This window comes from Beta vulgaris, chromosome 5 (assembly GCF_026745355.1).
Source record: "Beta vulgaris subsp. vulgaris cultivar EL10 chromosome 5, EL10.2, whole genome shotgun sequence".
Lineage (NCBI taxonomy): Eukaryota > Viridiplantae > Streptophyta > Magnoliopsida > Caryophyllales > Amaranthaceae > Beta > Beta vulgaris.
The window spans coordinates 56,810,937-56,833,012 of NC_079206.1; the positions used below are offsets into that span (position 1 = coordinate 56,810,937).

The window sequence follows — 22,076 nt, forward strand, 5'->3', positions numbered from 1 at the left end:
ACAAAAGTACCATTAGCAACAGGGTTATCTGATGTAGTTGACAGTTTCCACAAAAGTCTGTAATTCCATGCTTGATTGATTCAGCTTCTAAAATCCTACCAATATGCGGATTATCTCTGTTCTGTAGGACTCCATAATGGCAGCAAAAGCAGCATTTACCTATTCGATTGGCTCCCCGTATGTCAACCCGAAAACCAAACTTCCCCATCAGATTAAGTCGAGAACTCTAACTCTGAGATCCCAATACTTTCTCAGAGGTTACAGTGGCCTGAAGGCTGTTGCTGATATAACTTGTGAATCAGAAACCTCTTTCCTAGGGACGGAAAGTAATGCAGCTCTACAACAAACTTTTGCATCAAGAACCCAAAATTGCAGTCAAATTTCTCAATATCGCTTAAACCCTCAAGCATCGTGTTATAAAGTGGCTATCCTTGGTGCTGCAGGAGGGATTGGACAGCCTCTCTCACTTCTGATTAAAATGTCTCCTTTAGTTTCAGACATACATCTTTATGATATAGCCAACGTGAAAGGAATTACTGCAGATCTCAGTCACTGCAACACACCAGCTCAAGTACTGGGTTTTACTGGCACTTCTGAGCTAGCCGACTCCTTAAGGGGTGTGGATGTTGTTGTTATTCCAGCAGGGGTCCCAAGAAAGCCTGGTATGACTCGGGATGACCTCTTCAGCACAAATGCCAATATTGTCAAGAGTTTGATCGAGACTGTTGCTGACAGCTGCCCTGAAGCGTTCATCCATATCATAACTAACCCGGTGAACTCCATGGTTCCCATTGCAGCAGAACTGCTGAAGCAAAAGGGGGTTTATGACCCAAAGAAGCTCTTTGGAGTTACCACGTTGGATGTTGTAAGAGCAAACACATTTGTTGCTCTGAAGAAAAACTTGAAGCTGATTGATGTTGATGTCCCTGTGGTGGGAGGGCATGCTGGAATCACCATATTGCCCCTCTTGTCGAAAACGAGGCCATCAGTGAGTTTTACCGATGAGGAAGTGGACAAACTGACTCTGAGGATCCAAAACGCAGGAACAGAAGTGGTGGAGGCCAAGGCTGGGGAAGGTTCTGCTACGCTGTCTATGGCATATGCTGCTGCACGATTTGTGGAGTCATCTCTGAGGGCTTTGGATGGAGATGCAGATGTTTATGAGTGTGCTTATGTGGAGTCGACTTTGACTGAACTTCCTTTCTTTGCCTCACGAGTTAAGCTTGGTAAGAAAGGCGTTGAGGCATTTATTTCCTCTGACTTGCAGGGATTGACCGAGTATGAGACCAAGGCATTAGAGGCTCTGAAGCCTGAACTCAAGGCTAGTATAGATAAAGGGGTGGCTTTTGTCCACAAACAACCTGTGGCTGCATAAATTCATACTAATTCTTAAAGAGTCAAGAGTAGTAAATAAAACATGCTACAGTTGAACCTTCTGTGACGCTTATATGGTAAGAAGCTTGATCTCTTTATTAACAATAATTTGTTCAGTTTTCCAGTCCCTGTTGAAGTTGGAAAGGCCATCTTCTGATGGAAGATTTAGTGGCTACTATGCCACACTGAAAGATCGGAAACACTCTTTTCAACTTAAATCAAAAACTGCACATTGGAAATATCCAGAGTACATTTTTATAAGTCACGAAAAACGCAAACAGCTGATGAATCCATTTAAATTCTCTTCTGGAGTGTATGGCAAAAGAAAAAAAAAAGTATACTAGACTTGATTGACAAATAGTCCAAGAAATAACACAGCTAAGCCTAAACTGTATACATCTGCAGAAGAAATTTGTTTCTTTCACTATGTTGGCTGTAATCTGAAACATTATACACTAGTAAAGTAGTACTCAGTAGCTCAGCTCTTAAGTTGCAGTTTCCAAAACTGAAGCAGCTTGCTGGGTGTTCAAAGTATCATCATCAAGATATTGGACTTCAAGGTTTTTAACTGATTCACGAAGTAAATTATAAATTTCATACACCTTTTGTGTTATCATACAGCTTCAATATCAATTTGATTTGTGGAGCTCTCGAATTCAAAAAAATTAAGGAACACCTGAAGCTCATATAGATACACTTAAGAACCTTGCACTCTTGGTATTCCATGTCAATCTTTGGCCTAACCTTCTATCTGTAGCATGCCTTGTCCACAGACAACTAAATTCAATCCGAAGCAGAAGCCTCGCCAGATAATCAGATACCAACCAGGTATCAAAAGAAGGGATAGACCATGCTTTTTCCTTCCTTGGTCCAAAGGGTGCCAACCAAGCAGCTCTAAGTCATTAAAACTGGTCGAACTTATAATCAGCTATAAAATTAACATTTGAACATTCCCAACAACTACCAGCAGTCATCACAGGAGCATTTTCCTTCTCGAAAATGATGAATCCTATTTCGATCACGGATTATTACTTTCCTATTATAAACAGAAGAAAGAAACTTGGCAAAGTTATGGCAATCACCACAAATCCGAACATTATTGGCCACTCTAATTGTTGTGGTAGGCGGGGTGGACAGGACCCCAAAAGCCATGGCTAGTTTTTCACTATGATAAGAAACACCAGTTTCCTTTTCTGTTACATATATGTCATGTAATTCTGATGATGCTTCAGGCACATATCCAGCAATCTTCAGCTGTTGCAAGATTTCACTGAGCATTTTATATATCTCATTTTTGCGTGGATGCGAGACATTGTCGGCAACAAATTCATGCACCATTCCTTTTAGTTCAATTGTACTAAAGCCACGGATTGTTAAGATTCCTTTTTCTTTCATGAATTTCCTCAGATCTTTCACTTTATCCCATCTGCCATTTGAAGAATAAGTATTCAACAACAGAAGATAATCCCCTGCCTCTTGCGCCTTAAGTTCCACTATATGTTCAATCACCCTCTCTGCAAGACCAAAATTCTTATGTATTCTGCAAGCTGTGAGCAAGGTCCTCCAAATTTTCACATCCGACTTTGCTTCCATTGACATAATAAGATCATATGCTTGATTAAGTGAACCAACACGTCCTAATATGTCAGCCACACACCCATAGTGATGGATATTTGGCAGTATCCCAAACTCCTGAGTCATCTTCTCAAAAAATAATAAACCCTCATCAAAAGATCCACTGTGACTGCAGGCTACTAAAACCGCTGTAATAGCCTTATCATCAGGAGAGATCCCCATTCTATGCATTTCCCAAAACATTTCAATGGCACGCTTCCCATATCCATTCACCCCAAAAGCTAATATCATCGCAGTCCACGAGACCATGTCCTTGGCAGGCATTCTCTCAAAAATTCGATATGCTTCATCCACACTCCCACATCTTGAACACATAGTAAGGAGAGCATTATTTAGCCACAACAGTTCACCATAACCATGTTTCTCCATGTAATCCCCAACATTCCTACCAAAATCTAGTGCGCCTAAATCACCACAAGCCTGAAGCAATAGCAAGCAAGTAACATCATCAGGTCTACAATCATTTCCCAGGGTCTGCATAGATTCAAACACAGGCAGAGCATCTCTAGTCCTCTTATTATTCATAAAACAAGAAATCAACGCATTATAAGCAACAGTATCTCTGTGAGGCATATCATCAAACACCTTACACGCATCACCATATCGCCCACAAAGCGAATACAAATGCATCAAAGAAGTCATCAAAACACAATCTCTCACATACCCATCAACCAAAATCCTACCATGAATCTGCATCCCCTCAATCAAAGCATAATCTTTAGTACAACAATCAAGACAAAACGACAAGGTCAAATGATCCGAAATAACCCCTTCCTGATTCATCATCCGATAAAATTTAATCCCATCACTCGGAAAATCAGAGCAATAAAATGCCCTAATCATGGTATTATAATGCGAAAGATTAGGCATTAATATCTGGGTAAAAATGCGATATAGATAATCAATATTATGAGGACATATTCTTAGAGCTCGAGTAAGGAATTTAAGAGAGAGACGAGGATGTTGGATGAAATGGGTACGGATGAATTGGGCATGAAGTTGAAGGAAATGGGTATAAAGAGAAGAAGATTGTAAAAGAGAAAACAAACGTTCTCTTTTCAGGAACGGTCTATCGGGGGTTTTCTGCCATTGATGAAGTTGTTGTGAGGTGGGTTTCTCAGTAATAAAGTTGGGAAGAGTTGCAGAGGTATTGTTGAGGAGAGAGAGAGAAGAGGAGGAGGAGGAGGAGAAGAGACGAGGAGAGGAGAAAATGGAGGTGGAAGAACAGGGGCGACGGAGGAAGGAAGTTGGGTTCATAGAGGAATTGGTGGATAGTTGGATACTGGATAGTCCACTCTATACTTTCTCGCGCCTAAAATTGCAGACGTATAAATCTTGTCTCTCGAAGGGATAATTAAGGTGGTTTAGAGTGCGGTCCGTACCGTATCAAACCATAACTTAAATTGTTTTTTTTTTGTGTTTTGGTTGGTTTGCAGTTTCAAAATTGTGATTTCAAGTGAATCGCGGTTTGTAATTTGGGTTGGATTTGAATTTTTGTATATCAAAATCACACCGTAAATAGCAATTTTATTTTTGTGGTGAGGCTTGCGTGCCTTTTTTTTTTCTCTCCTTTGTTTATTGTTTGTTTTTCTTTTTTTACATAATGTTTATTGTTTTTTGTGTCTTCTAACTTCAACGGCTAATAGAAGCATGTGAATTGCGAATTCTTTTTTATTTTATTTGGACTCTTTGCACTTATCATCTAGTTTTAGAGAATTATGTTTTGGTTTATCACCAACTTTTGTACCATTTTTTTTTCAATTCTTAGATTATAAAACTTATATTGTGGAGGAAAGTATGGTTAAATCGCACCGCATCAAACCGTTTTGCGTAGTCCGATTTGGGTTGGTTTGGGTTGGTTTAGTGCGTTTTGGTTTGGGTTACATCCTAAACCGCACTAATCCAAACCTACAGCAGTTCTAGGGATAATCGTTAGTGGGCCAAAATGGTATTACATACTCCCTCCGATTTTTTTTGAATGTTACACTTCTTTTTGGGGGCAGACCAAGGCAATAGTGCAAAAAAAAAGAAAGAAGGAAGTACAAAAAGAGAATGTTTGGTTTTGGGAAATGTAAAAGACGAGAGAAAAGTTGTTGATTAAGAAAGTGGGAGGTGGGGTATAGGAGGTAAAATAATAGAAAATTATGATAATTACCTTATAAGGAAAGAGGAGAAGTGTAACGAATAAAATAAATGGACTAAAGAGGAAATTATAGCAGTTTAAAGAAACAAAAGGAGTATAACTTACAAAACTCTTGGGAGCATCGGTTTCAAACTGACTTTATCACACACAACTAACTATATTTTAAAAAACGATTATATCATACGAAAATTGAACATATCGGAAAATTGACTATATCATATAAAAATTGACTATATAAAAAGCGATTATATCATACAAAAACGACTATATCAAATGAAAACTGATTATATCATATGATTTTTGATGCACAATAAGTTTTTGTATAATTTGATTCATTCAAGTTCTTTTTATATATATATATAAAAAAAAAAAAAAAACTTAGCACTATTATCATACATTGGTGTAAAATTTATTGAAAGGAACATATCGTTCTAGAATACAGCAAGAATTGACAGTTAATCATGTTTTCTTGATGGAGTCGAGATGAAATTTAACCAAGACGGTATGAAACATATTAACGATTCAAATACGAAACTATTTGAACTCAACCTAATCGGACCAACTTGTTTGACATGTCTATAATAGCTATCAACAAATAATTGCTCAAACTCATTAGCTATGTGGCTTATTGGGTTAGGCTAAACTTGAAGTAGCATTTGTTTTTGTAACATACTATGTCTAATAGAAGAGAACGTATTGTGTCGGACTCGTCCGACGACTTCAGTTAGAAGCACTTGTGCTTCAGTTAGACTTATTTGGGTTTCAGTTGGTCTTTATTTTTTTCAGGTACTCTTCATTTTTTTTCAGGTAGTCTTCATTTTTTTTTAGGTAGTCTTCATTTTGTTTTCAGTTAGTCTTCTTTTTTTCAGTTGGTTTTTGTGCTTCAGTTAGACTTACTTTGGGTTTCAGTTGGTCTTTATTCTTTTTCAGGTAGTCTTCATTTTTTTTCAGGTAGTCTTCATTTTTTTCAGGTAGTCTTCATTTTTTTTCAGGTAGTCCATTATTTCTTTCAGTTGGCCTATTATTTCTTTCAGTTGGTCCATTTTATGTTTCAGTTGGTCCATTATTTGTTTCAGTTGGTATACATATTACGAAAAAAAAGTCCAACTGAAACAAAACAAAGTTCAACTGAAAATGGAAAATAGTCCAATTGAAAATGGAAAATAGTCCAACTGAAAATGGAAAATACCAACTGAAAGAATAAATGGGAAGAAGATGCCAAAGAAGATCTGATTTTCTGGCTTGGCTCTAGTCTTCTTTTCTCCTCTTTGATGTACTGGGTTAAAGATCTTGAAATTATCAAAAAAAAGAAAAAGAAGATGCCAAAGAAACCAAACAACGGCAGCTTTTCCGGTGAAGAGATCTTGGTAATTGGAGTTGTTCTTGCCATTAACGTGCGCTTCTCTTTCTTCTTTTTCTTCTCAGGTCTGGCATCTCCATGATCTTCTTCCATGTCTTCATCTTTCTTCTTCTCCATGTTTTCTCTTTTAACTTTCGATGTCGGATACTATGAAGGACCCCACATTCAGTCATGAAACTCTTAGAAGCAACGTGACTGTGAAGATTAAATATCTTGATGGCAACTATTGGTCCAGCCATGAAACATACTTTTTAAAAAAGCCCGCGCGTTTTGATGGGCTCAGCCCGTCCGACGGAAGGTATTGGGTCAGACGGTCTGACCCAATACTTTCACCTAATAGAAAAACTACATGAAAATTGCACTCAATGACACAAATGTTGGCTCGACTACAACTATTAACACGAACTTGGTGCGTTAAAAAAATAGCTCAAATTTGGCAACTTCTGACAATTATTAGCACAAGATACTTATTTATGCATTACTTTCCTACATTCAAATTTCAAACACATTTTTATCGATGTTTTCATTTTCAATCAGGTCCAATAAGGTCTAATAAGTTTCAATCAGGTCCAATAAAGTCTAATAAGTTTCAATTAGAGCCAATAAGGTCTAATAAGTTTCAATCAGGTCCAATAAGCTCGAATCAGGTTCAATCAGGTCCAATAAGTTGAATCAGGTCCAATCAGGTTTAATAAGTTCCAATAAGTTCAGTTCAGGTTCAATAAGTTTAGTTCAGATAAGTTCAAATAAGTTCAGGGCCAATAAGTTGAAAAGAACGCACCCTTAGTCAATATAATAGTATATTACTCCCTTTGTTCCAAAAATATTGCTACATTTTGACCTTTGGCACTATTCACTTGGTAACTTTGACTGTCTTTTAGTTAATATACATAAGAAAAAACATAGTCATGTTGGATCTTATTTAATTCGTCCCAGTTTATATTTTCCAAATATATAATTTTTATACTTTTTTCCACATATATAACTCAAGATATTGGTGTTTAAAGTTGCATCTCGTAAATTGTGAAAAAGCAAATGTAGCAACATTTTTGGAACAAATGGAGTATTATAAATTTACACGAAAAATCTTACTTAATACTACCTCTGTTATATAATACATGAACCATTCTTTCACTTTTGGATGTTTCACAATACATGCAACACTTCCTCTTTCGGATGTTTCACAACATATCTTCTCTTCTAAAACATAATTACATGCGTTTGAGATGTTATCACAGCACCCCCCTGTCCTCATCGTTAGTTTGTGTGTCATTATAGCATTAGTGCATGCCTCAACCCCTCTCTATCCTCATCGTTGATTTGTGTGTCATATAGAATTAGTGCATGCAGTGTAAAATAGAGGTAGTATGTTACTGACTTAGGTCCCGTTCTTTTGGACCGAGAGAAACTGAACTGAACTAAGAGAAATTGAATTGCAAAGAAAAAACGAACTGAATCAAATTAAACTAAACTAAACTTAAAAATAAGTCCATAAGAATAGGGCCTTACTATAGAGAGGTATGTATTTATATGTCCGAAATTTATGGGTCATTTGTCCCTACTTGTATAACGTTAACACCCGCACGACATGGTCACAAATCAGTGAATCACAATATAGAATTCCGAAAAAACAAACATATAATACTGACCCATCACCCAAATTGTTCCAATAACAATCACAGTTGAAGTAGTACCCAAAGTAAACAATCTAGATTCCATAAGAAACTAAACCCCATCTCAATATCAAGTGACCGAGTAAAATGGCAGGTAATTTTCCCCACTTTATTGATTTCTTGGTTCCGATTTTCTTCAAAAATGTGATGAATTTCAGTTTGAATTGTGTTTATGTTTTCTGGGTAAATTACAATTACAGGTAAACGTGGTTCAAATCAGTCAAAAACGAGTAAATGGTTGGCTCAAAATCCAAGCAAGAGATGGGCGGAGTTGTTCTTCCTCCTGTATACTCCTTTCTGGCTTACTCTCTGCCTCGGCATTGTCGTCCCCTTCAAATTATACGAGGTTTTTCTTTTTACATCTCTTTCTCCGTTTCCAACATTTCTCTAATCTCCATTTTTTTGTTCTTTTTTGGTAATTATACCCATAAATTTTGGTGGCTTTGTTGATTTAAATTAAAAGTTGAATTCTTTCTCTGTTTTTTTCAATTGCAACATTACATCTTCCCAAATTAGTACATAAACACATCCGTAAGATGAGAACCATACACATGATGAACTAGATTATGAACAAAGACCAATAAAACATGTAACAACATAGATGTACACCAGACTTCTATGCACGCCATGCGTGCGTCGATTTTTTGGATATATTCTTAATAAATTTTATCAAAATATAATCATAGAAGCGTGATTTATAATTATTGTTATACAAATTACTATAATCTCTAAAGTTTTTAGAAATTGAGATAAACATTTAGATGTAAAGTTTTGTAGTTAAATTAATTTTGTAATATTTTTTATTGAGTAACCATTTTTCTCATTATGTCAAGTTACGTGTTTAATGCTTATTTAGTTTACTATTGGAATTTTTGACCCATCTTTAAATTAGGAAAGGATATAATTATACAAAATCTGAATATCCAATTAAATATATATTTAGCTAAGGATAAAAAAGACATTTTATTGGGGACATCATAGCTCCCCTTGGCTTATATAATAGAGATATATTTATTTGGCTTGTTAGCATGTACATATACGCATCTTGCTCTACGTATAAGCGTGTGCACTATCTAGGCGTTGTTATATCTAGACACATTTTATAAGAAAGTAATGTGAAGAGGAGATTGGATAGAGATAGAGAGAGATAAAAAGTGGGACCTATGTGATAGGAGAGTGATAGAGGGAAGATATTACCAAATAAAGAAATGTACTTGCAATTAATGTGAAACTTCCAAACAAGGGAAGTTTGCAATTATAAAAGAACGGAAAAAGTATTGTAATATTTGGTATTGTTGTATGTTATGATTTACTAACACTTTTGACCATCATATATAATTACAAGAGAATTATGAGAATTTCATAAATTATGTACTTGTATATAAAGATTGTCGTACCTTAATATTCGAGCTAAAGGGGTCGTTTGGAAAGTAGCGTAAATATAAAGGGGCCACTTTAAGATAAATATTAATACTGTCTCATTTGAGAATTTGTTCAAGTTGTGAGGGTGGAATGCTTAGTCTGATCCAATGCACTATGCTAATGGACAGAACTTCAAAGAGCTGGAGTACTTGCTATTGGCTATGATTTCAGCTGTACCATCATTTGTTATACCAATGCTCTTTGTTGGGAAGGTAATATATTCAATTTCGTCTTTTTTCAGTTTCCATAATCATCTCCATTGATCAAGATTTCTTAGTCGATATTTGGCTTCTTTTCCCTCCATTGCCTAAACCCTTCATTATAATAAGATTACGTGAGTCTGTTCATATATCTAAGTTCAAGTGTTTTTATATACTATTACAGGCTGATAAAGACACTCCATTGAAGGATCGTTATTGGGTGAAGGTTGGTCTTTTTTTACGAATTCTTTTTCATGGTGAAAGCTTATACTTTATTCCTTTTAAAATAAGATGCTATTAGCTCACTGATGTAGAACAGACACAAGATCAAACACAAATAAAAAGCTCAAGTGTTGAATCATCGATTGTTTGTTAGTTAGCATCAAAACAAGGATACATGTATTAGAATTTCTGGCACTTTGATTTTTCATGGGAAAATGAGGTTTCTCAATACAAAGTTATTGGAACATCTGATCTATCTGTCATTAGACTTGTTTGGACAGGGTTGTATATATGTTCTATATCATCGCTAAATATTCTATTTTCGGAGAATACTGTTTGTTGCTTTAAATCTTGTTTTCTATGTATGTCCAATGGAGATCTAGATAGCTTGTTGGGACCTTACAACAATATTTGAGCATCCTACGCATCTTGGCAGAATTGTCTAATGGGGTTACGAATGCATCTTCAATAGCAACTTTGCTTTAGTAATATGATATTACTACTAGTAATTTTCAGAAGTGGACTATAAATTTGCTAAAGTACTCCTAGAACCTCTTTGTTATTGATTTACGGAGCACTCACCAATTTCGTATATTTCAGAAAATCATCCCACAAGGGTATATTTTAAACATATGGTGTAAGCTCAAATTAGTCCTCCTATTAGTTAATGGATTTTAATTGATATTGCATATCTATATTTAAGTCCGCTACTATGGTTCTCATGTAGTTCTTGTGGCTGTTTATTTTGAATTGAATTCTTTAAGCAACCAGTCATTTCTAACTGAGCTCTCCAGCATGTAACATCCAATGCTGTAATTTTTCATGTTGGCAGGCTAGTATCTGGATTGTAATCTTCAGTTACGTGGGTAATTACTTTTGGACCCACTATTTCTTCAAAGTCTTAGGAGCTTCGTATACCTTCCCATCATGGAAGATGAATGATGTGAGCCTCAATTAATTAATAGTGTCACCTTGCCCTAAAATTTGTTCAGTTACCCTTTCTTTGTTGCTGATCTTTGTTGCTTGTTGTAGGTCCCACACACAACTTTCCTGCTAACTCATGTTTGTTTTTTATTCTACCACGTTGCTTCAAACATGACACTTCGTAGATTGCGCTATGCCCTTGCTGATTTACCTGAGAAAATTCGGTGGTTGATGGAGGGTGCATGGATACTAGCGCTCTCGTATTTTATTGCTTACTTGGAGACTATCGCAATTGCAAACGTATGTTGAATCTTTCTGAAGCCATTATAATTGTGACACCATTGATTTTGTGCATCTTCTTTTGCATTATCTTTGTATATTATTTTTGGTAGTCTACTGAACTGAGCCAGCTCACATGGTTCTTGAATATGTCCTCAAGTTTGCCTTGTTTATAACTGCTACTCCAGAATAATCTGTAAGATGGTATATATTGAGACCTCTATAAACTTCGTAAAAGAAACGAATCCTCACTGAAATCATGATGTATAAGACTGCCTTTTGCGATACCTTCATACAATGCATTTATTAGATCAATCTCTGATTAATCATCTAGTATCCTGCTAGAGTCATGTGTGTGTCTCTGAGATGTGTAAATATTCCTTCATGCTGTAAGTGTAAAATACTAACTGATGTTTTAATTTACATGTGCAGTTTCCGTATTATGAATTTGTAGATCGAGATGCCATGTACAAAGTTGGTTGCTTGTTTTATGCAATTTACTTCATCGTAAGCTTCCCAATGTTTTTGAGGTGAGTGTACGCAGGAAGACTATCACATATTGCCTTTACCTTGCACCAATATATATGATTTTCACCATATCTACTTCCATACTTGATTTTATATCTTCTACTCTGTCATTCTGCTATTTCAGAATTGATGAGAAACCGAGCGACAAGTGGGACTTAGCAAGGGTTGCCGTTGATGCTCTGGGTGCTGCAATGCTTGTCACAGTTATTCTAGATTTATGGCGCATTTTCTTGGGACCAATAGTTCCACTCCCTGAGAGCAAGCAGTGTGCTCAAGCTGGGATGCCTTGGCTTTCATAGCATGTTACGTCAATTTGAGGTATTTCTTTTGGGGAGAACTTTAGTGTCAAACAAGCAGGAGAGAATGGTTGTACCAGTAGGATATTTTCAGATATTATTTTTTTTTAACCAAAATTTGGCCATTTTGTAAAAACATTTTTAATTATAGTGAACATTTTTCACTTTTACTTTCCTTACTAGCCAAATTTAAAGTACTGTATGTCTGTATCCTTAGTTTTACCAAGGGAGCAGGCGAAAGATCACTATGGAAGAATAAAAGACAGGAGAGTGATTTTGTGTCATTTCTCATGACATTATTTTCATCGGTTTTTTCACCAAGTATCTCCGAGTTTTCAAAAAATTCACGAGTTACTCCCAATTTTTCAAAATACATCAGGTACTCCTAAATTTTGTAATAATACATTCAAATGTCTTTAATGACTCACGACATTAACCACTATTAGTCATTAATCCTAATTTTCTATTTTAAAATTAATTAATTCCCTAATCCTAACCCCTACCTCTAACCCTAAATCCTAAATGTAACCCTCACTACCGCTCCCCCACCCTCCCACCATCCCAGCAACCCCCCCTCCCCACCACCCAAGCAGACCCTCCTCCCACACCACCCCAACCCCCCTCCCCCACCCTCCACGTAGCCCTACCCCTCCCCCCACCCACACAACCCTCGATTCGACTTGTCGGCGCTTAGACCGCTTATCTATCTGACACAAGAAACGAAGGGGTGCTCAGATTCGTCGATGAGAAGGGGTGGGGTGCGTGGGGGGAGAGGGGACTGTTCCGAAATCGAGGGGGGGGGGGCTCGCGACTAGGATGTTCTAGGCTCGCGACGGGGGGTAGGATTATGGGCTCACGATGGCGGGTGGGGTTATGGGCTCGTGACGGAGGGTGGTGTTCCGAGTTCTCGACGGGGTTGTTAGGGTGGGGGAGGGGGTTGTAGGGGTGTTGGGAGGGTGGGGGGAGGGTGGTGGAGGGGTGGTGAGAAGGTTAGGGTTTCGTGTTAGGGTTAGGCCGGGTTAATGACTAACGGTGTTTAACGTCGTTATGGGCATTTGAGTGTATTATTATGAAACTTAGGGGTACCTCGTGTATTTGAAAACTTAGGGGTACTTGGTGAAAGAAACGTATTTTCATTGATGTGAAGATGTCAAAGGTAAGAGATAGTAAAAAAATGTTGAGTGCTTGTACTTGTATAGGAAAAGATTTCAGGATTCCCTGCCTTTCCGGCCAATTGCGACTTGCGAGTAAAACTTTAAGAAATGGGTAGACTACCTCACCTTTGAATCTTTATAGAAACCATGATTCCTTAGAACGTGTTTATTTTGACTAGTTAGCTTACGCATGATTCGTACGATCTCCAAAAATATTCAATTCATATTTGGTTGATGTAATATTGCAAGTAACATATCGATGGACTTTTATGTGATAGTATGTATTACTTTTAGGAGAGGAATAATGTATCTTTGGGATAGTAATACATGCTATGAAATCAAAGGACATCGACACAAGTTAGAAATTATGAGAGAGAAAGCTAGAAAGAGAAAGAGAAAAAAATTAAAGAGGGAAAAAGCCCTAATTGAAACCCCATGAAACCCTAGAATTCCCGAAAAATCTGATCCAGATAGCCCAAATAAATTCCATCCCCTGCAAATTCTTTAAGAGCTCTGTGGCAAGCTTATCTCGTCATTATCAAAGTACAATTATGTTATCTTGTTGGGTTTGGTTTACCTTCTTCTGGTTTATAGCTGGTAAAGTCGACTTTTTTAGATGTAATGATTCGACTATATCTTATGATTATAGATTAGTTCTCAATTAAAGCTTGTAGTTTGCTTGCTGAGAGTTGATTTCCAGGTTGGATCCCATAAATTTCTCCAGTTTCTCCAATTAATCTCTTTTGTGCTAGGCTTCCCTTCGCAATTTGGGGGTTTTAATTGGGCAATTTCTCTCTCTTCATTTAATGAGTGGCACTGTTTTCGAGTGAGGTGTGAGAGAGTAGGTGAATTTGGCATGGTGTCTTTCAATTTCAGTGAGATTTTCTCCATAAATCTCTTCCTTTATTGGTGTGGTGTTAATCAATTTTGCAGAGAGTTACCTCGGTTCGAAAACCTAGCATTTATGGCGATGGTAAGTATCAAAGGTAAAGAATGTTTGTGGTTAGCCCTTATTTCAGCTCGTGTGATTTATTTTTGCTATAAAAGAAGTTTGAAGTTTAGTTGCTTCTGCACAATTATCATTCCCTTTATCCTCTTGCTTGTTTATTTTATCTCTTGGTATTTTCATTTTCAATTTTGTGTCGGTGTGAGTGTCCCTAATTTTCCTCAATGAATTTTAAAGATGTTATTTTATGGGTTGGTAATAACCAGGGAGAAAATAGCTCTAGTTCTGGTGTTGCTAATGTTCTTACTTGTGTTGTTGGCCTTGAGAGCCCAGCTAAGAATGCTACTGCTGATGTTCTTGCTGACTGTTAGCTTGATCCTCCTATTGATGTCGCATTCCCTGAGTCAGTTGTTGTTGATGACTTATCTCAGGTCCAGAAAGATATTGAAGAACTTTCAAAGTCTTGCCTTATAGGTAAGATGCTTGGTGAAGCTTAGATGTTCGTACTATTGTCTCTCATACTAAAGCTGAGTGGAAACTTATTAAAAGTGATATAGAATATTTGGAACTGGAAAATCACTGGATTTTACTAAGATTTGCGAACCCTAATGATCTTTATTTGGTTTGGTAAAAAAGACCTTGGCATATCCAATGTGAGTTATTTGTCCTTCAATCTTGGAGACCTAATTTTGACCCATTTCTTGAAGAGATCAAGTGGGTTGATCTCTGGGTTCGCATCCCTACATTTTCCACTTAATCACTTAAATTTGAATCCATCTCCAACTTGTTTGCTGCTAATAATTTTGGTGTTTTAGTCAAGCTTGATTCCAATTCTTTGCTTAGAAACGAAATTAGGTTTGCTAGAGCAAGTGTGCAAGTTGATATCACTAAACCTTTACTTGAGTATGTTGAATTGATCCGCGCTGGTGGGAAAGTTTGTGGTTATAATGTCTGGTATGAGGATTTTCAACTGGTTGTTCTTTTTATGGATCTGAGGACCGTGCTATTCATACGTGCCCTTTATTTCATGCTCCTAAGAAAGAAATAAATGTCTCCTTGCTGAAAAACCCTAAGCAAAAGTGCTTAGTTGAAGCTCTTTCTCTGGCTACTAGGCAGAATAAGCTTGGGACCAAGACTGAGGAGGTCATTGTGGTGCAAGCTAAGCCTAAGTGAGTACCAAGAACCTCTTCTAAAAAGAAATTTTTGATTCAATCTTCTGTGAACCATAACAAGTTTGCTTCTTTGTTTGTTAAGAAAAGAGAGTCTGGCATTGTGTTTAAAGAGAATGTGAATGCTTCTACTTCTAAAGTTGTTGTGCCTGTATATGGTAATGGGAAAGGTCAGGCTGTGTTATATGTTGCTGGTCCAGAACATGTGGAGGTAAGTGACTCTGCTGATGAGATTGAAATGAGTGCGAGTAAACATCAATTTTCCCTTTTTGATGCTTGTTTTCAAGCTACTTCGAGGGAGGTGAGGGTGTAAGAATGGCTTCTGCTCCCCCAGTGTCCAATGACATGTCCCCAGTCCTTCTGCAAGTTGTTTACCCAAATGAGATGCTTCAAGGTAATCAGTTTGGTCCTTTGCTTGATTTTGCTAAACATAATTATGGTGTTGCTTCCTTTTTATGAATCTAGAGTTGACAATGCAACTATAATAATGCAATATGATGATAAATCTCTAACTGAGTTTCACACTCAACCTGAGAATTCATTTCATTCAGTTGAGTCTTAAAGCTCTATCATTAGGTACATTGGTGCTATGGGGTTGAGCAAGCTAAGAGCCTTTTATGGAACCCACTCCTTCTCTAGTGCTTCTAAGAGAAGGAAAGGGGAACAATGAGGATGATTGAAGAGATCAAAAGCATAAGTTTGACCTTTTAGGGGGTTGTTTTTTGGGATTAAAATCATGATTTAATGTTTTTGGATTATTGGAATATAAGGGGGTGTAAAAGAAAAAATGCTTTAGAAGAAGTTAAGTTTTTTTTGTTCTGTGAATAGCATAAACATGGTAATGGTATGTGAAACTAAGTCCGTTCTCCTCCGTCTGCTGCTTGTCTTATAATGATTAGTTTTCCATTTTTTTTGCATTTCTCCCTACCCAGGGTTTGTATGGTTGTGTTTGGTTATTATGGAAGGAAGATGTTGTTAATCCTTTTACTCTTAAAGTTATTAATTTAGCTTCTAGATTTATAGCTTGTAATTAAATTATCTTTGTTGAAGTCTGGTGTTTCATTCCTTGTGCTGAAAAATCTGAGTTGTGGAATGAAATTACAATTTATGTTAAGTCTGTAAAGAGTCGTTTCTTATTATTGGCGATTTCAATGAACTAAGTTCCATACAAGATAAAAAAAAAGGTGGTGCTCAATTCTCCTACCCTAGACTTGATAGATTTGTTCATATTCTTTCTTCAACGAATAGTGTAGAACTTAAATTTTTTAACCAACATTTTACTTGGCGTCGGAAAAAAGGGGTGTTGATAACACTCTAGAAAGGTTAGATAAAGCTATTGCCAGCCCAAGTTGGTTTAGCTTATTCCCTAGTACTAAATTACAAAATCATATATTTACTTCATCCGACCATTGTCAAGTTTCTTTAGATATAGTTATGTCAAGTTCTAAAAAAACTCCTCCATTCCATTTTGAAAAAATGTGGTGTATGCGCAAGCATTTTGACAATCTTATTAAGAAAACGTGATGTAGTAAGTTTCAAGGATTACACATGTTTTGCCTAGCGAAAAAATTACGACTACTAAAAGTTAAAGCCAGAGATTGGAATTGCAATAAGTTTGCTAATATTTTTAGACAACTTTAGATTATTGACTCTAAACTAGAAAAAGTTCAAAATGAATTGATTCTAAACCCTAACAATGATGAGATTATTGCAAGACAAGTGCGCTTAGAAAATTAAAGACAGTGATTTATTTTCCTATCAAGTTAACTATTGGAAACAAAAAAAGTAAAGACAACTTTTGGCTTAAAGGTGATTCTAATACCTCATGTTATCATACTTGTGCAACTATTAAGAAAAACCGCTCAATGATTAAATTGTTTAAATCTAGTAATAGGCTTATAGTAACCAATTCGGTGCAAATTAAAGAAGAAATAATAAAAGATTTCATTTTAAGATTTACTTGAAATATTATTTCGATGAAACATTGGACTTTGATCTTATTTCACCTATTATTTCTCGTCAAGAAAATTTGGACTTAATTAAGGAAATATTTTCTAAAGAAATTAAAAGTGCAGTGTTTGATTTAGCCACGGATAAAACCCCCGATCCTGATGGCTTTCATCCGCATTTCTTTTAGAAATATTGGAGCTTAGTTGCTAACTCAGTGGTGAGAGTGATTAAAGCTTTCTTCCATTCGGGGAAAGATGTTATCGGAGATTAACCATACTTTCATTACTCTAATTCCTAAAATTGAAAACCCGAAAACAGCAAATAACTTTAGACCAATTAGTCTCTGTTCTACCATTTATAAAGTGATTGGTAAAGTTCTCACTAATAGGTTAAAAGTCACTTTGGGCAACATCATTTATCTGTTGCAAGGAGCCTTCATTTCGGAAAGGATAATTCAAGATAATATTTTGTTAGCACATGAAGCTTACCATTCTTTCAAAAACAAAGATGGGAAAAAGGGTTGGTTAGCTATTAAATTAGATATGGAAAAAGCCTATGATAGATTAGAATGGAAATTTGTGATCACCGCTCTAAAAAAATTGGGTTTTCATGCATGAAAAATCAATTGAATGGATCCATAGTTGTATCTATAGTCTCTGTCTCAGTTCTAGTTGATGAGATTACAGGAAGTCAATTTAATCCTTCTAGCGGCTTGAGACAAGGTGATCCTTTATCTCCTTATCTTTTTATTTTGTGTGCTGAATTACTGGCCAGAAAAGTCCACCAACAAAGCTTCTTTGGCTCAAAGGATTTGGCTGTCAAAATTGGTAGGCCGGGTATTAAAATTCCTTTCTTAACATTTGCGAATGATACGTTGTTGTTTGCAAAAGCTAATTCAGATTTGTGTCATCTTATAAGGGATATTCTGGATGAATATTGCAGAATGTCTGGCCAATTAGCTAATTATCATAAATCAGCATTCCAATGTACTTCGAATATTTTAGAGCAAGATTTTGTAATCTTTAAAAATATTCTGAAGAGGGATAATTCCCTCTCTTTGGGAAAATATTTAGGATGCCTTTCAGAGAAATAGTTACTAAAGATACTTTTGAAGAAGTAGTGGCTAATTCTCAAGAGCAATTGTCAAAGTGGAAAGCTAATTCTCTTTTTCAAGTTGGTAGAACAATTCTCGTCCAATCTAATTTATCTTTGAAGACAAACTTTCAAATGCAGAGTTTTCTTCTTCCAGCTACAGATATTTCTAGTCTTAATAAAATTAATAGGATTTTTTTTGGAATAAAGATGTGAATAGTTCCAGTCCAAATCTTTATTGGATGGGATAAAATATGCAAGCCTTGTGGAGGTTTTGGAATTAGAACAGCTAGTGTTAATAATATTGCTCGTCAACTAAAATTACTCTAGTGTATTGTCGATAACCCAGAGAATATTTGGATTGCTGTGGCCAATCGTAAGTATCTGAAACAAGATAATTTATGGACTCACACCCCCGTCAGCGTCTTGGCAATGGAGGAAATTAATGTCTCTCCATGCTACTTTTAGCAAAGGTATTAGGTGACAGATAAGTGATGGACCGTTATGGTTTGATTTGGATTTATGCTCATCCTCTTGCTGATATGTCTTCTTCTGACCATCCGGATCCTTCCCTCAAGGATAGTTATTTTAGCTCAACTGACAAGCAATGGTTGTTGTTAGATTTTCAAAAATTAGTACCCCACAATGTAGCTTTGGGAATTCAAAGCTTATTTATTCCGACGGCTTGAATGCATGATAAAATGATTTGGGGTCTTACTTTTCATGGTGAGTATTCGGTTTAATCAGGAGCAAAGCTCATCCAATGGTGTGGGATTCATTTTCCCCCTAAAGTTAAATTTGAATGGTTATGGAAGATGAATGTCCCCCCTAAGATCCGATTCTTCATTTGGAAATTTATTTAGATGGTTTGCCTACTAAAGATCGACTTCAAAAAAGTCATGTTTTCTCACTCAAGAATGTATATTTTGTAACTTTCATAAGGAGGATGGGTTTCATCTTTTTCATGATTGTTCTTTTGTGCATAATGTTTTAGTTGTCTACATGATTTGGGTGGTTGGCCTCCGATCCAATTCCTGTTGTAAACAATAATGTGTCTTTAAGTGATAATATAGCTAGGTTGATAGAGGAGTTTAATCATAACGACATCTGCAAAATTTTCATCATTTCGTAGCATATTTGGTTTGCTCGTAACAAAGTTGTGTTTATGAAAGAAGGGTTAGTTCTCTCCAGAGTTGTTGCGTCAACTATTAGGTTTTTAAAGGATTGGGATCATGCGAATAATGTAGAAGATAACCTCTCTATTCATACCTCTAAGTTGCCTAGTAGTAAGAATCAAGAAGTGTGGTGGACTAAACCTAATCAGGGTGTTTATAAACTGAACTTTGATGGTTCCAAGGTGAGTAGTGGCGATTCTGCTTATGGTTGTATCATTGTAGATCATGTGGGATCCATAGTGATGAAGGGAGCTGTGAGTCTCCACCATTTGGCTTACGTTCTATTTGAAGAAGCCTGGGGGTGAAGGGAGGGATTAAGGTTGCACTGTCGCCTGTCGGTCGGTATAGAATTTGGTTGTTGAGGGAGATAACCTGTGGTTATTAACTCCCTGAAGAATGTCTGGAAGGTTTCTTGGAAAATTAACAATATTGTTTCTGATGCAAGGATGGATTGTAGGGCATTTGCTTCTATTTATGTCATTCACTGTTTTCGTGAGTCAAATCAAGCTGCGAATTTTTTGGCTCACGAGGTCACTAGGTTCGGCTTTCTCATAATTGGTTTAAAGTTCATGATCCTGTGTTTCTCTCTATCATCCGAAAGAATGTGTTAGATTGATCTTTATTAGAGACTAGCCTACTTTTTTCTCTCCTTATAAAAAAAAAATTTAAGGCTTTAAAGTCTCTTTGGTTAAGTTCCCTCATGGGAGTCAAGCTGCAACAGCAGTGCTCTAAGAGGTCAGTAGGTCACCAAAGTGGACGAAACAACAATAGATACCAAAAGACAACAATAACAAACTAGGAAAATCCTAACTAATTGATTTATGACGATTTAAGATAATGACAAGTGAGGAAGGAAGAAGAATGCAGCACAATCCATCTAATGCTAGCTGAAAACCAAATTTCCAACACTATCTCAAATGTACATGATATTAATTTTTGTATTGCATGATTTTTTATAATTAAATAAAAAAAACATTCCAACAAACCAAATCACTAATGAAAAATGAAATTTCAGTTGTCTTTCCCTTTCTTAATTCCCTAACCAAACACCCTTTCTTATATTGTTGGTGTAATATATAATAATATATTTAAAAGACGTTTTTCAAGATACTCTACCACGTGGACAAACTAACAACCAGACAATATTTCATGGATTTAAATATGTATATCCCCTCTAAAATTATGTTTTATCACCTTAAGAAAGAAAAAAGTAAATCATGAGCAAAACAAAGAAAAATTCATGACATCCATAAAACCATCTCCATATTCAGCACCCTTAGTAATCCCATAATTAGTGGTATCAATGGATGTGCTAGCTGAAGAAGAAGAAGATTGAGGACTTTTATCATAATTCAAGTTGTTGATAAGCTTTCTTTTCTTGTAGTTAGCCTTAAAGCAAGCTTGCCTAAGCCTCTTTGTTCTAGTTTCAAGTTGTAGGTCGGGCATTTCTTCCATCAACTTCTTTTCTTGCTCTAGTATTTGTATTGCTTCTCGGAGCTTTGTTTCATTTTTATCTCCTCCCTTTTCCAATTCCTGTATGTATACATTCATATTCATGATTATTATTGACACAAGTATAATGAACTTTCAAGTTTCAACCAAAGTAGTAATGTGACAACTAGTTTCAAAGAAAATGCACTTTTAAACTACGGTTTACATGTATTGGATACCTTAACGTTCCGTTAATGCATTAGACACATTTAAACGCGATGGAGAAAATACTCACTAAAGATACGACATTAATGTTTAGTGGAATCCAACCTAGCAACAAAAAATACTCCCTCTAATTTAAATAAAGTTCTTATATGTGTAAGAAAACAGCACCTACAAGTTCTGTTGGCTCTTATAACTCATATATAATTTAACTAAAGTTCTTATATGTGTAAAAGTGAATAACATGTCCTAATTATACTTTAGTAACACAAAGGAGGCGGTAAATTTTTTCATAATTTCACTATTTGTATCCATTTCTATAGTCACTGGAGTAAGCACTATAATTTTAAGTGTATATTTAATGTAAAATCCCATGATAATCCGTTCATCTTAAATTATTTTAGATACAATTAATGTAATAAACGTGATTAAATTACCTCATTAAGAATAATTACCTGCACATTCTTGATTAAAGTTTGGAGACTCATGAGCTTCCTATGAGGCCATCTTTGGATGCCCAACTCTCTGCACCGTTTCTTGAGCAATGTTAAGCCAACGTTAAGTTCTTTAGCTGCCCTTGTTATTGGCATGTAGAAATATTGGCTAATTATTTCCTTTGTAAGTGCCTTAGAAATATTATTATTACTATTGTTGTTGTTGTCATTATCAACTCCTCTCTCTTCAGTTTCAGATGATGCCTCAGTATTCTTGTTTTCCAGGAGATCATCCTTTATATGATCAGAATCATCATGGCACAACATTAATGGCGGCGGCGGTGGCGGCGGTGCTGCTTTCTCTAGCTCAAGATCATGCAACCCCTCAAACCCATTTCCATAGCCACCATATAAGGTGTTATTATCTGCATGGTGCATACCAAACAT

General features: G+C 36.2%; 4 protein-coding genes across 4 annotated transcripts; 2 read left to right on the plus strand and 2 right to left on the minus strand.

The window, feature by feature from the left end:
* Positions 1-136: 136 nt before the first annotated feature.
* Positions 137-1,441, plus strand: LOC104894044 (malate dehydrogenase, chloroplastic). Its single transcript, XM_057395195.1, has one exon. The coding sequence runs from the start codon at positions 137-139 to the stop codon at positions 1,373-1,375; it is 1,239 nt and encodes a 412-aa protein (XP_057251178.1). The 3' UTR covers positions 1,376-1,441.
* A 261-nt stretch (positions 1,442-1,702) lies between these two features.
* LOC104894045 (pentatricopeptide repeat-containing protein At3g47530) lies at positions 1,703-4,351 on the minus strand. Its single transcript, XM_010680213.4, has one exon. The coding sequence runs from the start codon at positions 4,264-4,266 to the stop codon at positions 2,335-2,337; it is 1,932 nt and encodes a 643-aa protein (XP_010678515.1). The 5' UTR covers positions 4,267-4,351; the 3' UTR covers positions 1,703-2,334.
* A 3,733-nt stretch (positions 4,352-8,084) lies between these two features.
* LOC104894046 (cycloeucalenol cycloisomerase) lies at positions 8,085-12,226 on the plus strand. The gene is made up of 8 exons (XM_010680214.3): positions 8,085-8,279; positions 8,386-8,531; positions 9,736-9,819; positions 9,992-10,033; positions 10,862-10,972; positions 11,062-11,253; positions 11,665-11,762; positions 11,885-12,226. Exons 1-8 carry the CDS (start codon positions 8,273-8,275, stop codon positions 12,057-12,059), a joined length of 855 nt encoding a protein of 284 aa, XP_010678516.1. The 5' UTR covers positions 8,085-8,272; the 3' UTR covers positions 12,060-12,226.
* Positions 12,227-20,669: 8,443 nt separating this feature from the next.
* LOC104894088 (protein RKD1) lies at positions 20,670-22,076 on the minus strand. The gene is made up of 2 exons (XM_010680254.4): positions 21,651-22,076; positions 20,670-21,075 (listed from the first exon to the last, which is right to left on the minus strand). The coding sequence occupies exons 1-2, from the start codon at positions 22,074-22,076 to the stop codon at positions 20,758-20,760; spliced, it is 744 nt and encodes a 247-aa protein (XP_010678556.3). The 3' UTR covers positions 20,670-20,757.